The sequence below is a fragment of the Cricetulus griseus genome, chromosome 4, assembly GCF_003668045.3.
Source record: "Cricetulus griseus strain 17A/GY chromosome 4, alternate assembly CriGri-PICRH-1.0, whole genome shotgun sequence".
Classification (NCBI taxonomy): Eukaryota; Metazoa; Chordata; class Mammalia; order Rodentia; family Cricetidae; genus Cricetulus; species Cricetulus griseus.
Window position 1 is genome coordinate 175103359 of NC_048597.1, and position 24434 is coordinate 175127792.

General features: G+C 43.3%; 2 protein-coding genes across 4 annotated transcripts in view; one reads left to right on the plus strand and one right to left on the minus strand.

The window, feature by feature from the left end:
- Nucleotides 1-16279, minus strand: part of Iqch (IQ motif containing H) — a 184022-nt gene extending 167743 nt beyond the window's left edge. Inside the window, exons 1-3 of the mRNA XM_027414782.2 lie at nucleotides 16170-16279; nucleotides 7322-7444; nucleotides 6759-6850 (exon numbers count right to left, since the gene is read on the minus strand). Of these exons, the coding sequence (XP_027270583.1) occupies nucleotides 6759-6850; nucleotides 7322-7444; nucleotides 16170-16220 (266 nt within the window). The 5' untranslated portion in view covers nucleotides 16221-16279. The remainder of the gene's footprint in view (nucleotides 1-6758; nucleotides 6851-7321; nucleotides 7445-16169) is intronic.
- Nucleotides 16280-16387: 108 nt separating this feature from the next.
- Aagab (alpha and gamma adaptin binding protein) overlaps nucleotides 16388-24434 on the plus strand; it is a 42601-nt gene continuing 34554 nt past the window's right edge. For all 3 annotated transcript variants that reach the window (XM_027414788.2, XM_027414787.2, XM_027414790.2), the window contains exon 1: nucleotides 16388-16541. In XM_027414788.2, coding sequence (XP_027270589.1) covers nucleotides 16469-16541 — 73 coding nt within the window. In that variant the 5' untranslated portion in view covers nucleotides 16388-16468. The remainder of the gene's footprint in view (nucleotides 16542-24434) is intronic.

Consider the following 24434-nt stretch of genomic DNA (forward strand, 5'->3'; position numbering starts at 1 on the left):
ACAAAGAAACCATTACAGGAGGTCATTCAAACTGTCAAGTGTTGTGAAAATACTGACAGTGATGGAGATCATGGCGACAAGGAAGGGACAACAACTGTGGTGTGCTTGGTCTAACTCACTTTCATAGGTGCTCAGTCCAGAATGAACTCCTTCCCCTCTCTAGCGGAAGGAAAGCCTCATGGTCCTGGCAATGCTGACTCTCGGTACTCACAGCAGCTGTGCCAAGGCCCACACTGCTTGCTGTTTGTCTCCCTTTCAGAGGGACTCACTGCCCCCAGGACATTTGCAGCAGTCTCACAGTTTGAGAGACACTGGAGATTCCTGCCAGCCTGACCACCAGGTCCCAGCCCTGCTTCAGCCCAGTGCAAGAGGCTTACTCTAGCCTTTCATAGCCACAGGGAACAGGAAGTTTAGCGCCAGGCTCTCGATCATACAGAGGCTGACCCTCCATACAACCAAAGAGTGCTGGTCACGGGTGCGTGCTCACCCCAGGGGTTTCAAGCACACACCATTTGTTTTAGAAACTCCAGATTCTGGCATCTCAGCACCTCTGACTGGGAGTCAGTAACAGAAAATCACAACCCTGTTTGAGAACCATGACCAGGAGATAGTTGTGCACTAGGTGACACCAGGTATGTACAAAGAGAATGCATAAGGATTATATTTACATAAGAAACAAGTTAGGAATTGCTTTGTACAATAGTCCTAGTTTGCTTTACTATTGCTGGGACCAAAAGTAACTTGGAAGGGAGGGTTATTTTCAGGTAACGGTCTATCACAGAGGAAAGTCGAGGCAGGAACTTGGAGATGGAAACTGAAAGTGGAGACTTCAGAGAAACACTGCATACTAGCTAGCATTCATCTTGCTCAGCCAGCTTTCTAATAAAACCTGGGACTACCTGCTCAGGGGTAGCCACCACCCTCATCAACCAACAGTTTGGATACTTCCCCACGGACATGGCATGGGCCAACCTGATCTAGCCAGTCTCTCATTGGAGACACCCTCTTCCAAGGCAATTCTAGGTTGTGCTGGGTTGACAATAAAGACTAACCAGCACAAGTACTACGTGATACTCTTGTGAGTGACATCTTCCTTACTCTTGGGTGGATAATCACGGCTTGTCCTACACTTGACCCAAGAGACTGTCATAAACAGACGAGTCTGGTGTGTTCTGTGGCAAATGATGCACAAAGCAGGTTGCACAGGCCAGAGCTCCCTGAGGAACCACTGAGTATTTTTCTAGTGTTTTGATCTTGACCCATCTCATTTCTTCTCAAGCTGCATCCTACTTTAGCACCATACTCTGACAGCTAGGTCCGAGGGATGCTCTTGGCCCTCCTCCGGACTTGTAGGGATCCTAGAAACCTGGCAGGCTTCCTGCCTTCTTGAGAGGAAGACCATGATTATTCAATCGTACAGAACAGGAAAGAGAATACCCAAGGACCCCTTGTGGATGCCAACTCCATGCCCTGGTCTAGGTTCCTTTCACTCTTCTAGACCCTAATAAGAGGAAAGGATATGCCTTGGCAAGAGGGGAGGACCAGATAAGACACCTCTTGGTGTCTCCCCAGAAATGTTATTTTATTCCATTTGCTACTAGTTTGCTTTTTTCAGCACTCATACAACTCCCCAACCCTTTCATCTAATGAGAAGAGAGGCAAAGAGACAACTCAATACAGGAGAGCTCATTTACCGGATTATTTCACTGGTGACAGATGCCCTACTCTCCACTCTGAGGCTCTTACCAGATGTCTGTGTGTTTGTTTGATGCTTTGACACACACTGACTCCACCTACTCCTGACCTGCCCAACATCTGTACTGGCCTCTGACTGTGTCTTCCTCTTTTGATTTTAAACTAAGACTCAATATCCTTGGCAGTACCTCCATATGGTTTCTTCTCCAAGAACCCCTTCTTTATTTTTCCCTATAGATTCTTTGTTTTCAAAGAATAAGTGGATCAGTCAATCTGCCAGTTATAATTTAACCTATTTGCAAGTGACAGTCCTAAACTTAAAAATTAAGACTATAAAATGAGGACTGGAAATATGGTTCAATGGGTAAAGGTACTTTGTCACCAAGCCTGACAACCTACATTTGATTCCCACAATTTATATAGTGAAAGGCAAGAACCCATCAGTTCCTTCAAGTTGTCCTCTGTGTCCTCTGACCTCCACATATCTGGTGTGGCACTCCTGCATTCACACATGTGCACAAACACATGCACACAAATCAATAAATGTTTTTTTTAAATTTATTTATTAAGTATACAGTGTTATGTCTCCATGTGTCCCTGCAGGCCAGAAGAGGGCACCAGATCTCATTATGGATGGTTTCGAGCCATCATGTGGTTGCTGGGAATTGAACTCAGGACCTCTGGAAAAGCAGCCAGTGCTCTTAACCTCTGAGCCATCTCTCCAGCCCCTAAATAAATGTTTTTAAACATATTTTTTTAAATATTATAAGTGGCCGAAAACTCAGGTTTTATCGGCATGGGCTGGCATGTTTTATCTCATTGGATTGTTTAATTCAACTAAAGAGCTTTTATATTTTTAAATTTTAGTTAAATTTACCAGGATTTCTTTTAAAATTTTAAACATACTGAAAACTGCTGCAAACACGATTACACTCTCTTTCAATAGCATTAGAATCAGAAGATTGGGTTTTCTCCTGCAGACTTCTTGGCATGTGATATTGTGTACCTTACTCAGTCTTAGGTCTTTGTCTATGAAATGGGGATAATGACTTACCCCGTGTCTTTCCAGGGCTGATTTCAGGCAACACACATCAAAGTACTTTGTAAAGCTTTTCGTGTAACTGCACACATGTGTGCCTAGTTGTTGGCCCTGTTGTTTCCAAGACCTTTCAAAGTCAGCAGTGGACTTGTCTGTTTAGTCACTTAACCCTTAGCTTCTCAGCTCAACCTCCTGGGCCTTAAAACCCAGTGTCTCTTGCTTCGTCTTTCTCAAATCTTCTCTTCTGCACTAGGAAACTCTAGGTTCAGCCTCAGTTGGTAGGGAAGTTCAGGCTGGATACAGGCACAATACCTATTAGGTAGCTCTGGCTGAGATGCGGTTGACTTTAGTTACTGTAGGTGCTAAGCACCCCTGATCACCCGGTAGAGGTAGTGTTTGCCAGCTTGTGTTCTATGAAGCCTCTAAAGAGAAGAATTACTGGACTGGGGCGATGGCTCAGAGGTTGAGAGCTCTGACGGCTCTTCCAGTTCAATTCCTGGTTCAATTCCCAGCACCCATAGGGCAGCTCACAACTGTCTATAACTCCAAGATCTGACACCCTCACAAGACACACATGTAGGCAAAACACCAATGCACATAAAATAAAAATAAATTATAAAAAAAGAAGAGAATTACTACACTTATGGCTGTGGTTTTGAGCTCAGCACGTCAGGGGCCTCCAGGCAGACTGTGACAAAGATGTGGGATCTCTCATGTGTATAGACTGGACTCATCACAAATCCACAAGATCATGAATCCTAGATAAAGTATTTCAGCCTAGAAAAATATGAAAAATATTATGGGTTGCTCTGGAACCCTTTAACGGCACTTTGTTCTGAGAATCAGAAGTACAAAAAGGTGTGTGTGTTGGAGGAAAGACACAATGAAGATGTTTGGACTAGAAAAAGAATGCACCCTTCAAGTCCACAAGAACTTCCTTCAGTGAATGAGAACTGAAAGCTGTTAAATGCTTGCCACACGTCCAGGCCTTGAAACGGTCACAAGGCCCCCCGCAGAAGAGTGCACGTCCACCCCCTGCCTCCAGAGCACTGGGGAACTGAGAGTGCAATGACAGCTGAAGCCCATGGAGCAGAGGGCTAAGTCCTGAGAGCACACTGCTTCACATTACAAAATGCAGTTATTGAAAAGAAACCACTTTCACTAAAATAAATTTTAAATCCAGTTGTTTTCACTGACAAAAAAAAAAAAAAAAAGGAGGAGGAAGTGGAGGAGGAGGAAAGAAGAGGAAGAAGAAGAAAGAAGAAATAGTAGCAGCAGCAGCAGCTCCTCCAAGGTCACAACAGAACCTGGTCCTTTCTTCCACAAGCCAACTTCCCCTTGCCAACATTTTAGACCCACACAACTCCTCTACTTTCTCAGTGGCCTAGACCCCAATGTTTGGAGTGACTCTTGAGTCTCACTCTTCTTACCTCTATCTAATGTCAAGTGCATTGGGGTTCTTTCCACATGTTTTGAATGCAGGTTTTCTTTTCCCTGGCCAGCCCTGCAAACATCTTCATCTAGGTCTATACACCTCAGATTAGAAGGACAAGATGTGTGGCTAACTGACATAGCTCCTGTATGTAAAGGCATGCTTAGCAAATAGCAGCTGTTCAATACACATTTGCTGAATAACTGTAAGTGACAGATAAGCCATCTGATGACACATGGGCTACTGCTGGCAATCCAGCTGCTGATCTATCTAGACTGTTTGTCCCCAGCCTCTGTCTACAGCATTTCCAGTGTCGTCTTTACAAAACACCACTTCCATTAAGTCACAAATTGACACAAAACCATCAGTGCTTCCTCCTTTCTAAGGAAAGAAGTTTAGATTTTACTCTTGTCCAGTCTGCCCCCTGCTCTACCTGCCCATTTTTCTTTCCCCATGTTGCTTCACCAAGCTGACTTGTCTCCCTGATGAGCAGACCTTCTGAGAGCATGCTCTGTGTGGTTTTCATGCATGTTATATTATTCTCCCCAGAAAACACTCCCTTTTCCTTTCAGTATGCCTGAGCCCATGAACTACTTTATCCGTGGACTCTCTGAAATGGCCTACAGTAACCTCTCCATGCTCCAGTCTGCTCTACGGGGGTCTCCATTTAGACAGGTGGTATCATGCACTGCAATTTTTACCACGTTAGAGTCTTTGCTCTGAATTTAGATTCTTTTCAATCCACAGAGCACCAGCTACAGTGCTACCAGGAGTACAGATTCCTGGAAGCCCTTAAATATGGGCTGATAAGATGGTCCTACTCAGGATGACAAGAACAGAGAAGAGGAAAGGAAGAAGAGTGAGGCTTTATATTCAGACACCCAGATAGAAGTGGAGATCTGGATCATTGGTGTATTGATACAGCAAAGAATCATTGATGAAGCTAGGCATGGCTGCTCACCCTTGTAATCTAACACTAGGGAGTCTGAGGCAGGAGGATCACTGTCATTTGAAGCCACCATGATGGTGACACAATATTCCTGTACCATGTTGCCCATCATTGGGCCATTCTCAGGCCCTTTCTGCTTCCAGAAGCCCCCAGATGGAATAAAGTTTCGTCTGTTCCTCAGAATGAGAACCTATATGATTCCATGTGATAACGGGTCCAAAAGGCAAATGGTGATTGGGTGAGTAAGGCTAGAAGCAGGTCCTTGCCCATCTCTCATGCAGCTGCCTTCTGTGTACCATGTCATCTTAAAGGGGACTGTTCCAGTCAGCACTTAGATTGTGAGAGACCCTGAGTAGAGGCCCTTAGCATAACTGTGCCCAGATATATTCCTGACAACAAACTATGAGATAATAAGTGTTGGTGTCCTAAGATATTAAGCTCGGATAATCTGTTACAAAGCATTAATAATTAATATCTAGATGGTACTGCATCTAGGAAGTGAGGATGAAAATGTAGTGAATATAGAATAACCTGATAGGACAGACCGGTTATGTGTGCAAGGCAAGGAGAGACATAGGGATGACAGGACAGGGTCACCTCTATCAAAGGATAACAGATACCTGCATCACCACATTCATGATAGAGACAGGGCGACAGTGCCTTCTCAAAGCTCTACTCCTCACTATTTAGCACTGGGACTTGGCTCTGTCCATACCTCTCCATGTCTCCTTGCAGTTTCAGAGCACTACCTTTACCGCTTACCATCAGTCACATATGTTGGGTCCGTATACAAAACACAAAGAGCCACAGGGACTTAAGACTAACTACCAAGATTAATCTATAGTCATTTATTAGGCCTGACTCTTAGGATATAATATTTCAATCAAACTATATTAATTTTTTGCTTACTATAGATACCAAAATTATTATTATTATTATTATTATTATTATTATTATTATTATTATTGGTTTTTCGAGACAGGGTTTCTCTGTGGCTTTGGAGGCTGTCCTGGAACTAGCTCTTGTAGACCAGGCTGGTCTCGAACTCATAGAGATCCACCTGCCTCTGCCTCCCGAATGCTGGGATTAAAGGCGTGCGCCACCAACGCTCGGCCCAAAATTATTTTTAAGATTAATTTTATATGAGTATATTTGTGTGAACTGTATGCACTGTGTATATTAGAGGAGGGAGGAATGCCATAGAGGCCAGGGGAGGGTGTCAAATCTCTTGGAGCTGGAGCCACAAGAAGTTCTGAACCCACCTACTGTGGGTGTTGGGAATTGAACGCAGGTCCTCTAGAAGGGCGGTGTGTACTCTCTAATCCAGTCCCCAAATTACTTTAGTAATAAAGTACATGGAAGCACAAAACTGTAAACAATGCACCATGGGATCTAGAGTGTAAAACCCAATCCATTCTCATTCACATATTTCTTTGAAGAATTTTAACCATTTCTCACCAAAAAGCAACAGCAACCTTGGACCCCAAAACAACTGTCATGCTGCCAAGAAGTAGGACTGAGGACAGCCTACAAGCAAGTATCCCTAAATTCCAAATTCTAACACAAACTTCAGGCATTTCACCAGGAGATAAAAGGTTCTGAGTGTTATTTACCTCGGGCTGCAACATGGCTATTTTACTTACCATTTGGGAGTCACAGGAGAATGTATGTTTTCATGCACAGGAGCCACTAACACCTGGTGGTTTACAACTTCTAGATACTTCTCAATGTGAATCTGTTACAGAAAAGTCAAAGCTCAGGCCATTATGGTAGATGTAAAATACTCAGCTAATTTACTCCATTTCATTAGGTCAATACTTTGGATTGTGTAATTAAGGCCCCCAAAATGCACAAAACACTGTGTTATTACATGCCTAAGGTATCATTAGGCCTCTCAAAGCCAAATTACTTCAAATGTCCCAAAAAACATAATGAACAATTGGGACTCAAAGCTAAGTGACCCGAAGCCCTCATCACAAATGAAACTGCACCAAAGCCAGTAATAGCTTGGCTGTGTAGATCTGACCCAGCATACCAACATGGAATAATGTCTTTCTCCTATATGAGTTTCAAGCAGCCATCTGAGGAAGACAGGATGGTAGTCACCCTAAACCCAGCTCTGCTAAACAGTGACACAGGGACCTGTGAGGACCATCAATCCTTCCTTCTCTTCTCAGTATTTTACCATCTAAAAAGCTTTACTTACTTTTAACCCCATTTCAGTCCTTTGGATTGCTGTCTCAAGATTTTGAATGTCCAGAGGGTCTTTTGTCTCCTCACTTGAGAATTTTGTTAATTTATGCTTTAATTGATGAAGGTCCTCTTGGACCTAAATACAAAAATAAACAAATAAATAAATGAAAATAGATTGAAGTATACATTGTCTATTGCAAATTTGTTGTTGGTTTTGAGACATGGTTTTATACAGTCTGGGCTAGCCTTGGATTTTTCACTACGTAGCCAAGGATGACCTTGAACTTCTTCATCCTGCTGTCTCCATTTCTGGAAACTGGGATTATAGGTGTGCACCAAACACACTGGTTTTTATTCAGTGCTGGAGACTGAATCCAGGGTGAGGCAAGCACTCTATCAACTGAGCCACATCCCCAGCCCTGTAGTTATCGACTGTACAGACCTACAGTGGCCTTGAGTTGCTAGACTCATGCTCTGTGGTATTCATTAAAAAGGACTGACCTCCGTGGCTTTAGGGCAGCCCTTATTAAGAGGATGCTATTATCATCTCAGAGTTTGGACAAGGAGCCTTCTGTGCCATTACTATTTTGTGCCACTTCTAGAAACAGAGTCAAGATGGAAGGGTAGCCTGGATGGCTCCTGCTCTCCCAGGTGGTAAAGCAGATGGGCTGGAGAAGGTAAGTCTGCACAAGGCTCTGATTGCTACAGATAGGTTAAGGTAAGAAAACGGGGAACTTCCAGCAGAAGTGAGGCTCTAGCAGAAGTGGCTCTTTCAAGAGTACAGCAAGTGCGTCCACAGGGACTGGTGGCTTTCTGTCCTAACAGGCTCTGCCACACACTGCTCTGAGGAAGCGGTCTTTTATGTGTGCCTTTGATTTTGTTTTGTTTAGTGAGAAAAGGAAATAATCCATGAAGGGGGAAGCATCATATGTCATTGCTTTAGCTTGCCCCGCTGATGTGTGTTTTCCTTGGAAATGGTGAACATGTTTCCGTCAGGCACCCTCGGGATCAAATCGGCATCAAACACAAGGAAGTGGCTGACTCTCTGCGTGCATGTTGGAAACCAAACTTCAGATAAATGCAGATGGCACTGATTATTTCATGGGCTGCTGCCACAAGGAAAACATTTTGTTATGCTAATTCATACCCCCAGACACCTGTTTCAGCAACAGTCACACCAAGAGCAATCTGCAGATTGGGTTGCTAAAGGCATTTTGAAAAGTCTACCTGTGCTCTGGTAGGATAACTGGACTTGCATAATGGTCCAGCCTATGTTATTGTTTTCTTGGGGATGTTCCCACGGAACCTAGTGCCATATTCAAGAGGCAGAATTTGCATCTTTTCACTGATGCACATCAAAGTCTGGCAGACACATCTGATTATTTGTACTCTGTTCAAATCGTCACATAGAACCTCCAGGGCTCACAGATTGATACCTGAACACACTTACTGTTTGCCTGGAGGGACCAATGATGATGAGGCATGCCTTCTGATTCTTTTGCCCAAATCACCGCTGTGACCTGATTTACCATCTACTGCTTGAAAACATGTGCAATGTAAGGGGCAGTTCAAGGGGAGAGCCCTTTGGGGCCCTTACATTGTGGTTCCTCCTGGGAGTGAACTGGCTCCTCTCCCCTGTATTTGCAGCTCCATGAATCTTTCTATAGTGATGCCTTTCAATCAAGTGAGGGAGTGAAACTGATTTGGATTATCCACCAAAATACCAAAAGTTTTAGTTTTTCTCCATCTGCCCCTAGTACGAGCAACGACCCTCCTCCATAGAGCTGTGAGAGAATACGTAACAGGCCCAATACAGAAGAACCCCAGAAACGGCAGCTGCACAGAGCTCCTAGCACTAACTCTAAGCCTACAGTTTCGATGTATATTATCCAAAATTTTAGCATCTCCCCTAGTTGTTTTATTTTGTTTTCTTTTTCTTTTTTGGCCAGAATAGAATCATTTCCCTTCTTTTTGGAATTAGAAAATGAAAATGAAGCAATACAGGCTTTGTTGCCAGATGCATGTGAGCTGGAGTCCTGCCTGAACTTGGGAAGGTTCTCACCTGGAAAATAGGAATTCACACTAGCTACACTTCAGAGTGGGTGTCAGAAATGATCTGTAATGTGTTTTGTACAGGTAAGCCCCAGAGGAGGGGTGTGAAACCCTGATCCCCGGATTGAAAACCCTAGCAAAACTCATTGCATGTGACTGGCTGATGGTATCACTGCTTCATCTTTCTCAAGAGGGTTCTTAGGTTCTTGTCAGGTTATTTTGTCCTCCCCTCTTAAGAAGTACCTGTTTCTATGACTGCACTAGAGATGAACATTTGGGAAACACCACACCAGACCCACCAGGAAATGAGGTTAAATTCTAGGTTCAGTTATGTCCAATCTGCCGTATTGAAATTTTACAGGTCACCCATTATCTCTAGGAACATCAAAAATATTACTTGCCATACAGTTTCTACTTAGAAACTATTATTGTCTTGACAGTCTGGGGACAGAGTCATTATTAATAGAAACCCTTGGAAGGCTTAATGCAGCAAAGATTTGCTGTAGATCCTGAAAGATCCATGAGACCAGAAGGCACACAATAATAATATAACAATATAAAATTCCATTTTGTTCACTTCTACTCAGCACAAACGGTGGCTGACTTATACTCATCTCTTGGAGTTACTTTTGACCTTGTGCATTTTGGTATTATATGTGTATGTTATAAATCATACACAGGAACTGGTAAGAAAGCCAATGAAAACATCAAGCTGTCAATTTAGCTTCATTGTTTCCAAGCTATGTGTTAAGATATAACTGCCGGACTTTTGTAATATACTTCCCAAAACTGATCAAAAAGGTGATTTTGATGGAAAGACCATGTATCCTTCATTGCAGGAACAGTATATTAAATGTACAGATAGAAAGGGGATGGACACACAGACACACACACGCACACACACACACCTACACACATGACCTCCTTAAGGATCAACTCACACTGGATTTTACCACTTAGATCAAATTACTTTACATGTTTGTACTTGACTTTCTTCTATAGACTGAGGCCTAATGCTTGCCTAGCATGGTTGTTAGGACTCCATGAAATAGCCTGGAGCTCCCAGCATAGCCTGGCTCTCCCATATGCTGGCTATATGACCCTCCTTACTCTACTTCTCTAACCTGACTAGTTGAGGAAATATTCAGCTAAAACTGTAAAAACATCTAAATTATAGGCCCTAAAGCAAAAGAAGTTGTAGTTAATAGAATGTTTCCAATAGGACTCCATGAAGACACAGTTCTCTGGTTCCCACATCTGACAATGGGGCAGAATATTGATAATTGGAACTATTCTGTAAAATGCAAATATTTAGCTTTCCTGGCAAGTAACCCAGATAGTTTGATTACCACAGTATTACTTGTGTTTAAATTTGCTCCTAAGTACTTCAGGTCTATTCTCAAAGCACTACTGTCCTACTTTACTTTCTTTTGCTATGATGGACACCATGATCAAAAACAATATGGGGAGGAGAGGGTGTGTTTCATCTTACAGCTCACAGTTCATCTTTGAGGGAAGCCAGGGCAGGAACTCCAGCAGGGCTGGAACTTGAAACAGAAGCCATGGAAGAACTCTATTACTGTCTTGATCTCCCTGGTTTATATTCAGCCTGCTATCTTACACAACACAGGACCATCTGCCCAGGGGTGGTACCATACACAGTGGGCTGGGCTCTTTGACATCCATCAGCAATCCAAAAATACCCCAAACTTGCCAATCTGATGGAGGCAGTCCCCTAGGTGAGATTCCATGGATAATTCTGGGCTCTGTCAAGTTGACAGTGGAAGCTACCTAGAACTGTATCTAACATTAATGTGCCCCATTCATAGAAAAGGGTCTCTATGTATGTTAAATGTCAGTTTAGCTCTAATCACTTGTTTTTACTTTCAGAGGGTTTGATTATCATGGAATTCTTCCATAAAAAATCAAACTACATGGTTTTACAAATGAATGTCTAATTTCTAACATAACATGCATCTTTCCATGCATTCTATGTATACATACATAAACTTAAGAGAGTCATGGACTGTTGATGAAGGAATAGTTAACAGAAGGGCACCTAACATGCCTCTGTGTAGAATAAAGGAGTACTGTCATCAATCCTTACCCTCCAACTCCTGCTCACATTGAATGGATTCATAGGTCCTATTACATCACGGAGCATAAGTAAGCTTGACCTGCTCTTTTAAACGCTACAGTAAGCTCTGTGGTGTGAAATCAGCCTGTGCTTTCCTTAAAATCTGATGCTAACCCAGTAAAGGGGATGTTTCTTGAACCCTTTGATGCTTATGGATCATGACTATATCAACTTAGCCATGTTCCCTGACCCAGTGTCAGGGAGTCTATGCAGATGCTGAGGAAGTAAAGATTTCTAACAGGCCACATTGCAGACATTTGCAGATGGGTTGAAAAATGGCACAAACCCACGAGGAAACCCAATAGATGACACAGTCTAAGTTCTGAAAGTTCTAATTGAGGAGATGATCTGAGGATACTGCTTTCAGGCTGTTCATGGGTATCACAATCTCTTCTTTTAATAGTAATTCTTCTCTACCGTAATTCAAAATTAAAATTGAGTTTGAATATTTTAAGTTATACCATTCGAAACAATCTTAAAATCAGTAATGGTACTGGACAGTGGTGGCACACTCCTTTAATCCCAGCACTCGGGAGGCAGAGGCAGGCAGATCTCTGTGAGTTGGAGACTACCCTGGTCTACAAGAGCTAGTTCCAGGACAGCCTCCAAAGCCACAGAGAAACCCTGCCTCAAAAAACAAAAACAAAAACAAATCAGTAATGGTTTTATATTCCATGCCACTTGAAATAGAATTAGATAACTATGAATCAGTTGCTGGTTATAGTTATTTTAATACACTGAAGTGGAAAAGGAAGGATTTAAATGCCCTGAAACAAACAGAGACATAGAGAAAGATCCTGTTTATACAGGGACAATGGGTTGAAAGGCTTCAGAACCATGTTGGCATTTTCTGTATATTTGGACCTACCTGCAATATTTATGTTTGCTTAGTTTCCAAAACATGAATTAATAGTACTAGCCTTATTGTAAGGTCAAATTAAACTATATGCAGCAAGCATTTAGAATGGTGTGAGACACCTGGTAAATGCTATGCTAGTTTAACTGCTGTGACTTTTCTTTGAAATTATCTTAGAGTCTATATTTTGCAATATAATTGAAATAATGGCTTTCAGATTTGAGGATGCTTCCAAATTCTCTGAAGGGTCTATGAAGACAGATTACTGGGCCCCAGAGTTTCTGATTCAGTAGGTTTGGATGGGACCTGGTGAGCCTGGCCCCAGAGTTTCTGATCTAGTAGGTATGGAATGGGACCTGGGGATATGCCCTTGTAATATCTCAGCTGGTGCTGATGATGTTGGTCCTGGGACCACCCCTTGAGAAACTGTGGTCTAAAGAATAGTGGCTTTTGGGGGCGGGTAGGGGAGGATGGGTGGGAGAAGGGAAATGGGATTGTCATGTAAAACAATCCTGTTTCTAATTCAAATAAAAAAAGTTGGAAAAAAACATGAAAAAAAGAAAAAGAAAAAGAAAAAAAAGAATAGTAGCTTTAATGAACCTGACTAGGACAAGTGGAGATTTAAAATATCTGTACTTTACAACCAATTATACAAACACACATACACACTTAACAGAAACAATCTTTTTACCTAGATTAAAAGTAAACAAATGCTACTTTTATAGTACAAATAGAAACCATGTAACGTTGGGGAAACTGGATGATTTTAGAGTCAGAAGTGGATCCAACCCAAACAATGCATTCTGTAAAAAAGGCACAGAAGCCTACAGGTGATGTGACTAGCTCAAAGGTATTCACCTGTGCAAATATCAAAGCATGGTCAGACCTGAGTGTTCTGGCTCCTACCCAAGAGCTCCTTCTACTTAACTCACTTGATTATTGGTAGCCTGTTGGAAGAAATATTTGAAGGCCCAGACTGAAGTATAATCCATGTGGGCACAGGGCAGTGCTGCCTGTCCCAGAACTCAAGACTCACTGGGTAGTAGGGAGGTTCCATATTGCCTCATCATGCAGATTCTATGTAGAGAATTCAACCCTACACAGATCAGTTCCAATGAATAGAATGGCCTAGCAGTTGGTAGGCTTTCTTCCTTCACATAGCTCTCCACTCAGTGTGTCTGGAGAAAGCCTCTGCTGTGGAAATCTGTTCTCCAAGCATTACAGCTGTTATCACCACCTGGCTAGTCCCCAGTAGCTGTGACTATTCACAAGCATCCATCAGGCCTGACCCGTTGACATTCCTCATAGAAGGTGGGGGTGGAGAGGCCATTAGACTAAGATTCCAGTCACCCTTTCCTACACCCTGTATGCAATTCTTCCCAAGCGGCATGTGCTCCAGAAGTGAGGTCTCTACAGTGAGGAAGATTAGCTAAAGCAGACTCCATGTGTGCAGCTTTAAGGAAGCCGTTTATGCTGGGGGAGACTTGGGTGATTCAGACATTTAGGGGTCACCTACACTCCTGCAAGTAACCCCAATAAAACTCATTACTTTGGTGCTTGTCTTAGTTAGGGTTTTATTGCTGTGAAGAGACACCAAAACCATGGCAACTCTTATAAAGGAAAACATTTAATTTAATTGGGGTGGCTTATAGTTCAGAAATTTAGTCCATTATTGTCGTGGTGGGAAGCAAGGCAACATGCAGGCAGACATGGTGCTGGAGCTGAGAGTCCTTACATCTTGATCCAAAGGCAGCAGGAAGTGGACTGTCTCACTGGGTATGGCTTGAGCATATATGAGACCTCAAAGCCTGCCTCCACGTGACACACTTCCTCCAACAAGGCCACACCTCCTAATAGTGCCACTCCCTTTGGGGGCCATTTTCTTTCAAACCACCACAGTGCTTTATCTGGGGAAAGTGGATGTTGTGTTCTGCACACAAAAAGTTCACACAACACCTTCCTAAACAATTCAGGACACCAGTTAATAAAGAGATGACTTTGTTATACCTTCCCATTTGAGTTTTACAACCCAATGTCACAAGTTGGCTTTCACGGTGATGTATCTTAGGTTAGTTAAACAACGTTATCTGGATTTCACTGTGAAGAAGAAAGGCTCTTAATATACTGTTCTATACTATTCCAGACCACAAGAGGAGTATTGGAAATAATTATTTTAAAGAAAAGTGTGAAACTGAGCCCCAGAGTTCTCTAATTATCTCTCCCTCTCCTCCCTCTCCCACCTCTCTCTCCCACCACCACCCATGTCCCAGGTTTGGTGAAACAGGAAACTGAGTGTTCCTATGGTCAGGTGCTTGTAGGGAAGAACTGGCTGGTCCCAGGGTTGGGGGAAGTCTCCACTAGTCTTCTGGTTGTTTAGTGCCAATGAAAAGGGGGGCTCTGTGTAGGGAAAAACTAACTGTCCCCAAAGAAAGGTCTGGCCTTTGCCCTAAGCTACTGAGGGATGATGTCTAAGCCCCTGAAATGTCCTGCCTGACAGAAGTGTCTGAACAACAAGACAGTCTAAGAACAAACACAGTTCACAGTGGGGTTTTGAGCTGCCCTGTGTCAGCTATAATGTCCGGCGGAACCAGAGCCTACACAGTGTGCAATCAAACTCTGGGTAGAAAAAGCTCAGATAAGTGTCTCCAGTTGTGCCTGGAAGGAGGTGATGAAGCCCACAGACCCTTCTGGGATGGCCCCAGGAGTGTGCCCTATGTATTGCTCTACTTGGCTAATTTTCATCTTTCTTTTCACTATGACAGATCCTAATGACAAGTGTAACACATCTCTGAGGTCCATGAGTCTTGCTCACAAACAATAGAATGTGAGGGTGTCTTGGGACCCATAAGCTCATAGCCAGTTTGTGTGACGTGAAGGTTGCCCTGAAGATTCATAACCTGCAGTTGGTGTCAGAGTGAGGGCACTAGTGGGGTCTGTCCCCTCCCATGTTCCAGTTGGCTAAACTCATCACAGGGTAAACTGCTGAGAATGATACAAGCTACAGTTTTTAGATCCAATTCCTAACAGGGATCTATGAAACTGGTGAGTTTAGGGCTTGTGTTTCTTCTAGAAGTGACTGACCTTTCAGGCAATTATTTTAAGCCTTAGTCAAAAGGAGCTAAATATGAGATAGAAGTTATGGTGAGGAAACATCTTAAAGTGACCATATCTAAACTTGGAAAAAACAAAATAGCTATTTCAGAAAAATATGTTTAACTGTCACAAACTGAAGAAGATTTTGATCGCTTTCTCTCTAGATTATAAAGACATTTCCCTGAGTTTTCATTTGTATATTGATTTGTAGTTCAATGTTTGGTGTGTGTTCCCAGACAAGTAGTGAATATTTCATCTTAAGAAACACAGGGCCCCTATTTTACTTTCTCTTCGAATTCCTTGAAACCTCCTAATGAATCTGTCTCTCCCCCCATAACCCCAAGTCACTGACTTTAAACATTTCATAATATATTTTTAAATGCTGTCCTGAACACCTGAGCCAGCTAGTGCAGCTACTCAGGAGGCTGAGGCAGGAGGGTCACAAGTTCGAGGCCTGCCTGAACTTCAGAGTGCACTGAAAGACAGCTTAATTTAATGACCAGCTGGTCTCAAAGTAAAAGGAGGGCTGGTGGTGCAGCCTAATGGTAGTGCACTTGCTTAGCGCTCACCTAGCATGCTCTGTGTTCAACCCCCACACGAAGCTCTACAGGGTAATTGTGTTTCCTGTTGTGAGACCGAGAGTGAACGGCGGTGCTGGGGGCGGCACAGGTTTCGGGGCTCGCAGGGAGGTCTGGGCGGCCGATGGCCGGGCGGGTTTCCCACCTGGATTAGGATGGTTCCGATGGGGTCGTTGCCCTCCTGAGCCTGTGCCATGGCTGGGGCGGCTGAGGACTCTAGTCCCGGGAGGTGCCGCCTCCCGAGAGCTTTTAGGAGGCGGGGACGCCAGTCCCCATAGCAACGCGGCGCGCGACCGGCGCGCTCCACTGGAGAAGCGGAAGGGGATGTGCTAGCTGCCGCAGCTCAAGGCTCAGCGCGTCCTCGCAGCGTCTCCCCCTCCGTCGGCCGCCGTGGTGCGGTCCAAGGCGGAAGCGGCGCCGGCTCGGAACTGCTCTGCTGCAGCCATGGCTGCTGGTGTCCCCTGCGCTCTGGTCACTAGCTGCTCCGCCACTTTCACCGGAGACCGGTTGGTGCAATGTGAGTAACCGGGCGTCTGGGCCGAGCTGCAAGGCCCAGCTCGGAGCGACGGACTTAGGGCCGGTGGCCTCTCTCTGGCACTACCAGCGCTGGGCCCCGGGCTCCGGCTCCTGCTCAGGTGTCTGCACCGGCGCTTAACCCTCTTCCTGTATAAAGTGAGGCCAGTCTCTGACCTCCAGCTTCAGGGGTGTGACAAGCAACCCCTAACTGGACACTCAAGGCCCTGGAAATTGTGCCCCTCAGCGAATGTTAGGCGCTGGAGTTGCGGTGTTGTGGTTTGGAGGTGATGCCCCTGCTGCTAGGGTGATATGTTTCTCTTGTGAACTGAAGTGCTCAGGGGGAAAAAAAAAAAAAGATGCTAAATGTCCTGCCAAGATGAACGACTGACCAGAACTCCTGTGATTGTGGAGAGCTGGAATTATACTAACTGTAGCTCTTGGGCTAACTTTAGGCCCCTCCTTAGCCATTTGTTGCCTACCTCTGTGTGACCTAGTATCCTTGTGACTATCAGGTAAAATCCTTTTGGAGATAAGCAAACAGACCCATAGCTTCCACCAGCCCAAAGGTTAAGAATGCTATCAGATAGTATCTGAGGCCTACAACTGAGGCTTACCCGATTTACAGTAATCCACCTACCTGATGTTCCCACCGATGTATTTTTAAAACACCCTGATTTATGGCGTTTTAAAATTGTTACTATAAAAACGCCATGAAATTGTTACCATGTTGGAACATGGTATTTGTGGCAACCCCAATTCCTGTTCCCTGTCCGTGATCACTCATATTTGGCTCCAGAATAGAGCATTCCTGACTTGGATGGATGGATAGATAGATAGATACATACATACATAGATAGATCATAGATAGATAGATAGATAGATAGATAGATAGATAGATAGGATGGACTTGTTGGGTGCCCCCTAACTTGCAGTTAAATGTTTTAACTTACTCCTGAGGTGCAGGTTCTCCAGCAAAGTGAGTTCAGGGTATTACTGCGCCCAGTACTTTTGCTTCTGGTCCCTAAGCATGGCTGTAAAATTTGGTTTGTTTTTTTTGTTGTTGTTGTTGTTTGTGGGGGGGTGGGTTCAAGACAGGGTTTCTCTGTGGCTTTGGAGGCTGTCCTGGAACTAGCTGTTGTAGACCAGACTGGTCTCAAACTCAAGAGATTTGCCTGCCTCTGCCTCTTGAATGCTGGGATCAAAGGCATGCACCACCACTGCCCAGTTCAAGTGTTTTTTCTTTGCGGTATGTGTTTTTTGTCTTTTAATTCCCAGTGCCCTGTGCATAGGACAGTGTACCACTGAGGTAGATACACCCCAGCCCCAAAACTAATGAGCCCTGAAATGTAGATCATCATATAGACTAGTGAGGTAAGAAAAGCTAAAGAACCAGCTCACGGCCAGTTCTGTCACCCAAGAACCTTGTGAGGTTGAGTTGTATGTAACTCATGACTTCTGTTTTAAACATGTGGTATTGACTCTTTACCGTATGACTGTGGGCAATTCACTTAACCTCTGCCCCTCAGGTTCCTATCTATGGGATGAGGGCAATTCTTAGAGGATTGTGTTTCACCAGAGGCTAGCATGTGGTAAGCATTGATAAGTGATTGACATTATTATAAATGTGTATCATCTGTTTAACTCAGGGTTTGCTGATCTATAAAGGGAGTAAGAGGGTATATGAACAGGTGTTTCAAGAGACAGTTGATGTTGGTTTGCAAATATGTCATAACCTGTAAAGCATTATGCAGTTTGTAATTATTTTTTACACCTGTTGACAGAATTAGGCAAGCTGTCCTTCCAGCACAGATATTTTATAATTTGCTTATTGTGAACATGTAGAAAGTTCCTAACTAGAGTAAAAGCTTAATTACAGCACTTACTAAATGGTAACCAAACTCTCTGCCATTCCCTTACTTCAAGCAATTCTCCTCCTTCCCTCCTGCCAGGTCTCCTGTCCTTTCCCCTATATTGTTTCATGTTAGGTGCATATTCTGAAAGTAAAATTTAGCATATGGAGGAAAAATGTTAGCCAACATTTTGGTGGTGTGCTCTGCCGTCTCCCCTGGCCCCTTGCATACTTTCTGTATTTTGTAATTATTGTAATTATATACATCTACTTCATATGGAGTTTTTAGCCTGGGGTGTGTGTGCTGTGGGGATGGATCCCAGGGTCTTGCATGTGCTGAGCAACTGCTTTACTACTAAGTCATACCCTCATCCCCTGTCCTGATATTTGTTTTTTACATTAAGTCAAAAATTACTTTCTGTTGTACATCCATATAGTGAATATACCAGAATTTTCTCAAGGTGTTTATGAGTCTATATTTATCTGACTTTCTATAAGATTTATATGCAGTTAGTGATAGTTTTTTAAAGCTAGGCTCAGGAATATTCTATATTCTGATAGCTATGGTACTCTGTCTCCCTCTCACCCAACAGCAAGATCTTGCTATGTTTCCTAGGCTGGCTCTGCACTTGCAAGCCTAGTGTTGGGTCCACAGGTTGGTAGCACCAGGCCTGGCCCTGCCCTGTCCTTCAAAGATCAGAACTGGCAAATATGGTCAGTACCTTGAAGGAACTGATTACCAGGAACTGGCAAATGGTGGCATTCTTCCACTGTTCTTCTATGGAGACTTTTAACATTCTTGGGGGTAAAATTCTGTGAAATCACTCAGTTTGTTTCTGTATGTAGAGTGTCTTTAGTAGCTCCAATTCTTGTTAAAATTAGGTGCCACTCATTAATGCCCCACTAGTTAGGAAGGCAAGAGCAGAACAGTTAGATTATTTGAGTAAGAGAAGCATAGAGGGTTGGAGAGATGGCTCAGCGGTTAAGAGCACTGGCTGTTCTTCCTAGAGGTCTTGAGTTCAATTCTCAGGAACTATATGGTGGCTCACAATCATCTGTAATGAGATCTGGCGCCCTCTCCTGGTGTGCAGGCTTACATGCAGGGAGAACAGTGTATGCATAATAAATAAATAAGTCTTAAAAAAAAAGAAAGAAAGAAAGAAAAGAGAGAGAAAAAAGCATAAGAGATGGCTTGTCAGATCTCCCAAGGTCTTGGGGATGGAGACTGCAGATAGCATTAGGATGAAGTGTTTACGTGGCATTTACTGTTTTACCATCATTAAAGACTGAGTTACATTATTGGGGGGGATGAATTTAATTTAGGAATAGAAGATAGAGACTACCAAAATGAATGAATGCCTTTGGTCTAGTTAGGACACAGGTCTTGGGTTGAATCTGCTATACTTTGAGGGGAAGGTTTTCTTGGTCTGGAAGAGGAATCCTGTCTCTGTCATAAGTCTTTCCATATCTGATCTGTTTTACCGCTTCTAACCAACAACAGAAAGTATTTTGTAATCAAATATCAAGTTTGTTAGAAATCCCCTTTGATAATCAGTAGTCCTTAACTGTAGACAGAATAGAGTACCCAAATGGACTTTGTCAAAACTGTATTTGTAGTACTCCAGTTAGATACATACATAGCTAAAGGAGGCCTTCTTGTCCTACACTGTTGACTTTTAGTAATTTTTAATTCCATTTATTTATTTGTGGGTAGTGCACATATGAGGGTCAGAGGACAACTTGTGGGAGTTGGATCTCTTTTCGTTGCATGGGTCCCTGAGATGGAGCTCAGGTCGCCAGGCCTGTCTGCAGGCCCCTTTACCTGCTGAGCTATCTCTCACCAGTCCTACAACACCCACCATTAGAAGGAAGCCAAATCCCAGTACACTTGAGGAACTTGTGCAAGGTGTGGCCTGAGAGCAACTGTCTGTGCTTCAGGCCAGGATTCCTTCTGCCTGGAGTGTATTTTGTGAAGCTAATACTTTTATTCTGGAAAGGTGTGATCTGGCTAATGTGTATCAAACATGGAGCTAGTGTCTGTTCTACTTAACACTACTAAAATCATGACTCTTTAAGCTACTATTCCTACCCTCAAGAGGAATGTTGTAAAAACATGTCCTTTACTGTGAAAACTGTAAAATGTTAAGAGCTAACATCTTATTCCTACAGAAGGCACTCAGAAGAACCCCACAGTGGTTTAGTTTTAAAATGGGATGCCAGCCCAGCAACAATAGGCCACTTCATGTCTACATCTGGACAAGCTTCCAGAACATCTGGAGCAAAATTCTTTCAATTATTGCCATGCAGAAATTTAGAGATCTTACAATAGTACTTATGTGTATGTAGAACTCTTCCCAAGTGTGTTTTTAATAGGGGTGTGCGCAGGTGCAGGCGTGCCAACGAAGCCAGAAGAGGGCGTTTGTTGGATGTTGGATCCCTGGAGCTAGAGTTATAAGCAGTTGGGAGCTACCCTGTGGGGCCTGGGAATTGAACTCAAGTCCTCTGGAAGGTCTGAACGTGCTTCTAAGTGCTGAGCCATTTTTCTAGGCACCCTCAACTGTGTTTTTTAAAAAAATATAATTTACTTTAGTTATCATAATTGCAATAGGATAGGTTATTTCCATTTTATGATGAAGAAACTGGTGTGGAGATACAAGGTTTGGTTTGCCCAAAGTGCTCAGGCAGTAACTGCTGCCGTGTGTTCATGGTCAAGTCTTAGCCCAGAGGAAGGTACAGCTGAACTGTTTTGTTATTCCGTAGTAGTCAGAACTACTTTAAGGTGGCTGCTTTGGAGTAAGAAATGATAGAGAGGACTAATACCTACAGACTCTTAAAATATGCTTTCATTGCTATCTGGAATGGTTGAAGACTTAATTTTGAGTGGAAAGGGGGAAAAATCTGCCCAGAGAATATATATTACATTAAAAATAAAGCATTATTAGCCGGGCATTGGTGGTGCACGCCTTTAATCCCAGCGCTCAGGAGGCAGAGGCAGGTGTATCTCTGTGAGTTCGAGGCCAGCCTAGTCTCCAGGGCGAGTGCCGGGATAGGCTCCAAAGCTACACAGAGAAACCCTGTCTCAAAAAACCAAAAAAATAAAAAATAAAAATACATTATTTAACAAAGGAAGTGTGTGTGATGTATTAAATATACAATAAAAGACCATCTATGTCTTGTCTTTAGCAATGTCTGGGGTTTTTACATTTAGAGTAGAGGCATATCTGTTAGCAACTCTTACTGTGTAGGAGTAATACCAGCAAATCACCTCTGACATCCCATCTAGATGGAGGGTTCTGTGTGACAGTAACTTCTCCTCCTTATATTTGGTTGTGCAGTGCTTCTGAACCTGATTCTGGGTTGGGTTTTGTTTGTTTGTTTGTTTGTTTGTTTGTTTGCTTTTTGAGACAGGTCTCACATTACAGCCCTGGCTGGCCTGGAACTCACTATCTAGACCAGGCTATCATCAAACTCTGCCTCCTGAGTGGGCCTGGGCCAGTCCACCCCACAACTGTGGCATTCTTAACCCGAGACTACTTTTACCTTGTTTTTATTTTTATTTTTTTTAAGAATCAAGCCTTATTTTGAGATTTCAGCAGACACTGTAGCAATCTTTTTGTCCAATGATCTTTAGATCACCAGCCCCGAAATAATGACATGGAGACTTACTAATTATGAAAGCTTGTCCTTTAGCTTAAGCTTGTTTCCAACTAGCTCTTATAACTTAATTAGCCCAATATTTAAATCTATATTCTGCCGAATAGTTTGGTTACCTTTCCTCAGTACAGCATGTCCGACTCCCTCCGAGTCTGCTGGTGAAATCCGAATGCATAGAATCCTCCTCTTCCCACCCACCCCCAGTCCCGCCTACCCTCTCCTGCCTAGCTACTGGCCATTCAGCACTTAATTAAACCAGTCAGAAGGCACCTCGGCAAAGACGTCTTCACAGTGTACAAAAAAGGTTATCCCACAAGACATCTAACTTATTGACTAGGAAATTTGTTTCTTCCCCTGTTAGTGCAAGAGATTGAATCTAAGGCCACATGCATCTTACAGGAGCCCTCTACTGCTGAACTACATCCCCAGGGAAAATTTAACTTTCTATGTTTAGGATTTAGAAGTATTTGCTTTCTGGTCCTCAGGTTTCTAAAACAGTGGGTCGAAGAAAGCTCAATTCTTTGGATAGACTTGGCCTTGGAGACTCCACAGCAAGTATTCGTGGTGTGACTTCTTGGCAAAATAAGCATTCTCAGCAAGATCAGGAGTGTTTCTTCACCCACCAGACTCCAAGGCTTGGAAAAGGCTTCTTCTGTGTTACCAAGGAGTCCTGTTTCAGGGTGGAGTCTGTTGTTTGGTGACGGCAGGGAGGGACTGGAGTCATAACTGGTGGTTTTCCTACAGCTTGTAAAGATAATCTGAATGGACCCTTTGATCTGCTCTGGAGAAGCCTTTGGTTTAGTGATGTTTCCAGGTAGATGGAAGAGAGATCTACCACACGCACCCACAGTGACTCAGTTGTCAGATGAAGAACAGTGAATGGCCACCGGAAATTGGGGGCAGAAACTGGTTTGGTTTTTAATTGTGATACTTAATACATTTCAGTTTTCCAGTTAATGTTAGAACTTGAGATTTTTGTGTTTGCTACAAGAGAGACGTTATCATTAGCCTAAGGAGTGAAACAGGGAGAAGCCCCGTCCTCCTCAGACTGAAGGGCCTTACAAGCAACACCCTGCTGTGCTCCAGGGTGTAGTCAAGGCACCATGAGGTGAGCTTCTCCGAAGCCAGCCATTCACTCAGAAAAGTTGGGGAGCCAAGATTTAGTCCATCTTTCTGTTCTTGCAAAACATGACTTAACATTTTGGCAACCAGAACTGCACATTGTCAAAGTGGAGACAGGAGAAATGGCAGATTTTCCCGCAAAAGCAAGAACTTTGACAGTTCTTAAAATGAATTTCCACTCCTGGTGTGTGATCTCTGAAGCCTTTGGTGGGAAATGTATTGAGTCAGTCAAATAGTAAATGAAAACGTCTCTGTAGATACCTGCTGCCGGCTCTGTGGAGCAGGACATCTGAGTTAACGTGAGAAGCTTGACACTCAGTGTTACATACTGTCGACGAGGGCATGAGTTACAAGGAATTGTCTTTGCAGGAAGTGGGGAGGTGGTACAGAGTGGGGATAGATACCTGTTTTATGCCTTAGCTGTGTTGTGCAGGACCATTTGTGACACAGTGTTGTATCCTGCTGGAAGGGCTGAACATGTCTAGACACTTTCATTTCTGGTGTGTCTGTTTAGCTGCTGATTTTTGTGCAGTAGAAGGTAAAAACATTCTAGACAGCATGCAGTGGTCATGTGATTTTTAACAGCTCCCCACCTTTTATAATTCCTTCAGCTATAACTGAATTCAGTGAATAATCAACCCTGATATAAAATCATTTTATAAGGTTAAAGTCTGAAAGTTGTTGGAAACTTTCCTGGCAAGAAAGACAGTCTGGACATGACATTGTATTTATGTTGGAGCCAGCGCACAGGTGCCTCAAATAGATCTCTACAGACAGCTTACCCAGGAAGCAAGGTTGACGCAGGTCTCAGCAACCCAGGACAGTTGTGAAACTCAAAGAGCCTTTATGATGTTTTACAAAGTTCAGGAACAACTAGCTTCGGGTTTAATTTTCCATACAGACCTGACTGCTGGTTCTGACCTGCCAGCTGAGGCTTCGATCAATAGCTGTCTGTCCAGGGGAGGGAAGTGTGCAGTCATTTGGTTATAAGCAGCATAGAGATGCTGGTAGGATGGGTGTGATTCTGTCTGAATTCTGCTTTTTTTTTTGGGGGGGGCTGTCCACTGATTTTTAGTTATCTGATTTAAAGTAAGGGAACATTATTCCACAAATATTTACTGATTGTCTTTACCTGGGCCACCTACTGTAAATACCTAAAACATTTGCCCCAGTCACCTATGTTGTCAGCAGGATGAGAGCGTTATCTCATGAAATAGGTTTTTTTTTTTTTTTTTTTTGAGACAGGGTTTCTCTGTGGCTTTGGAGGCT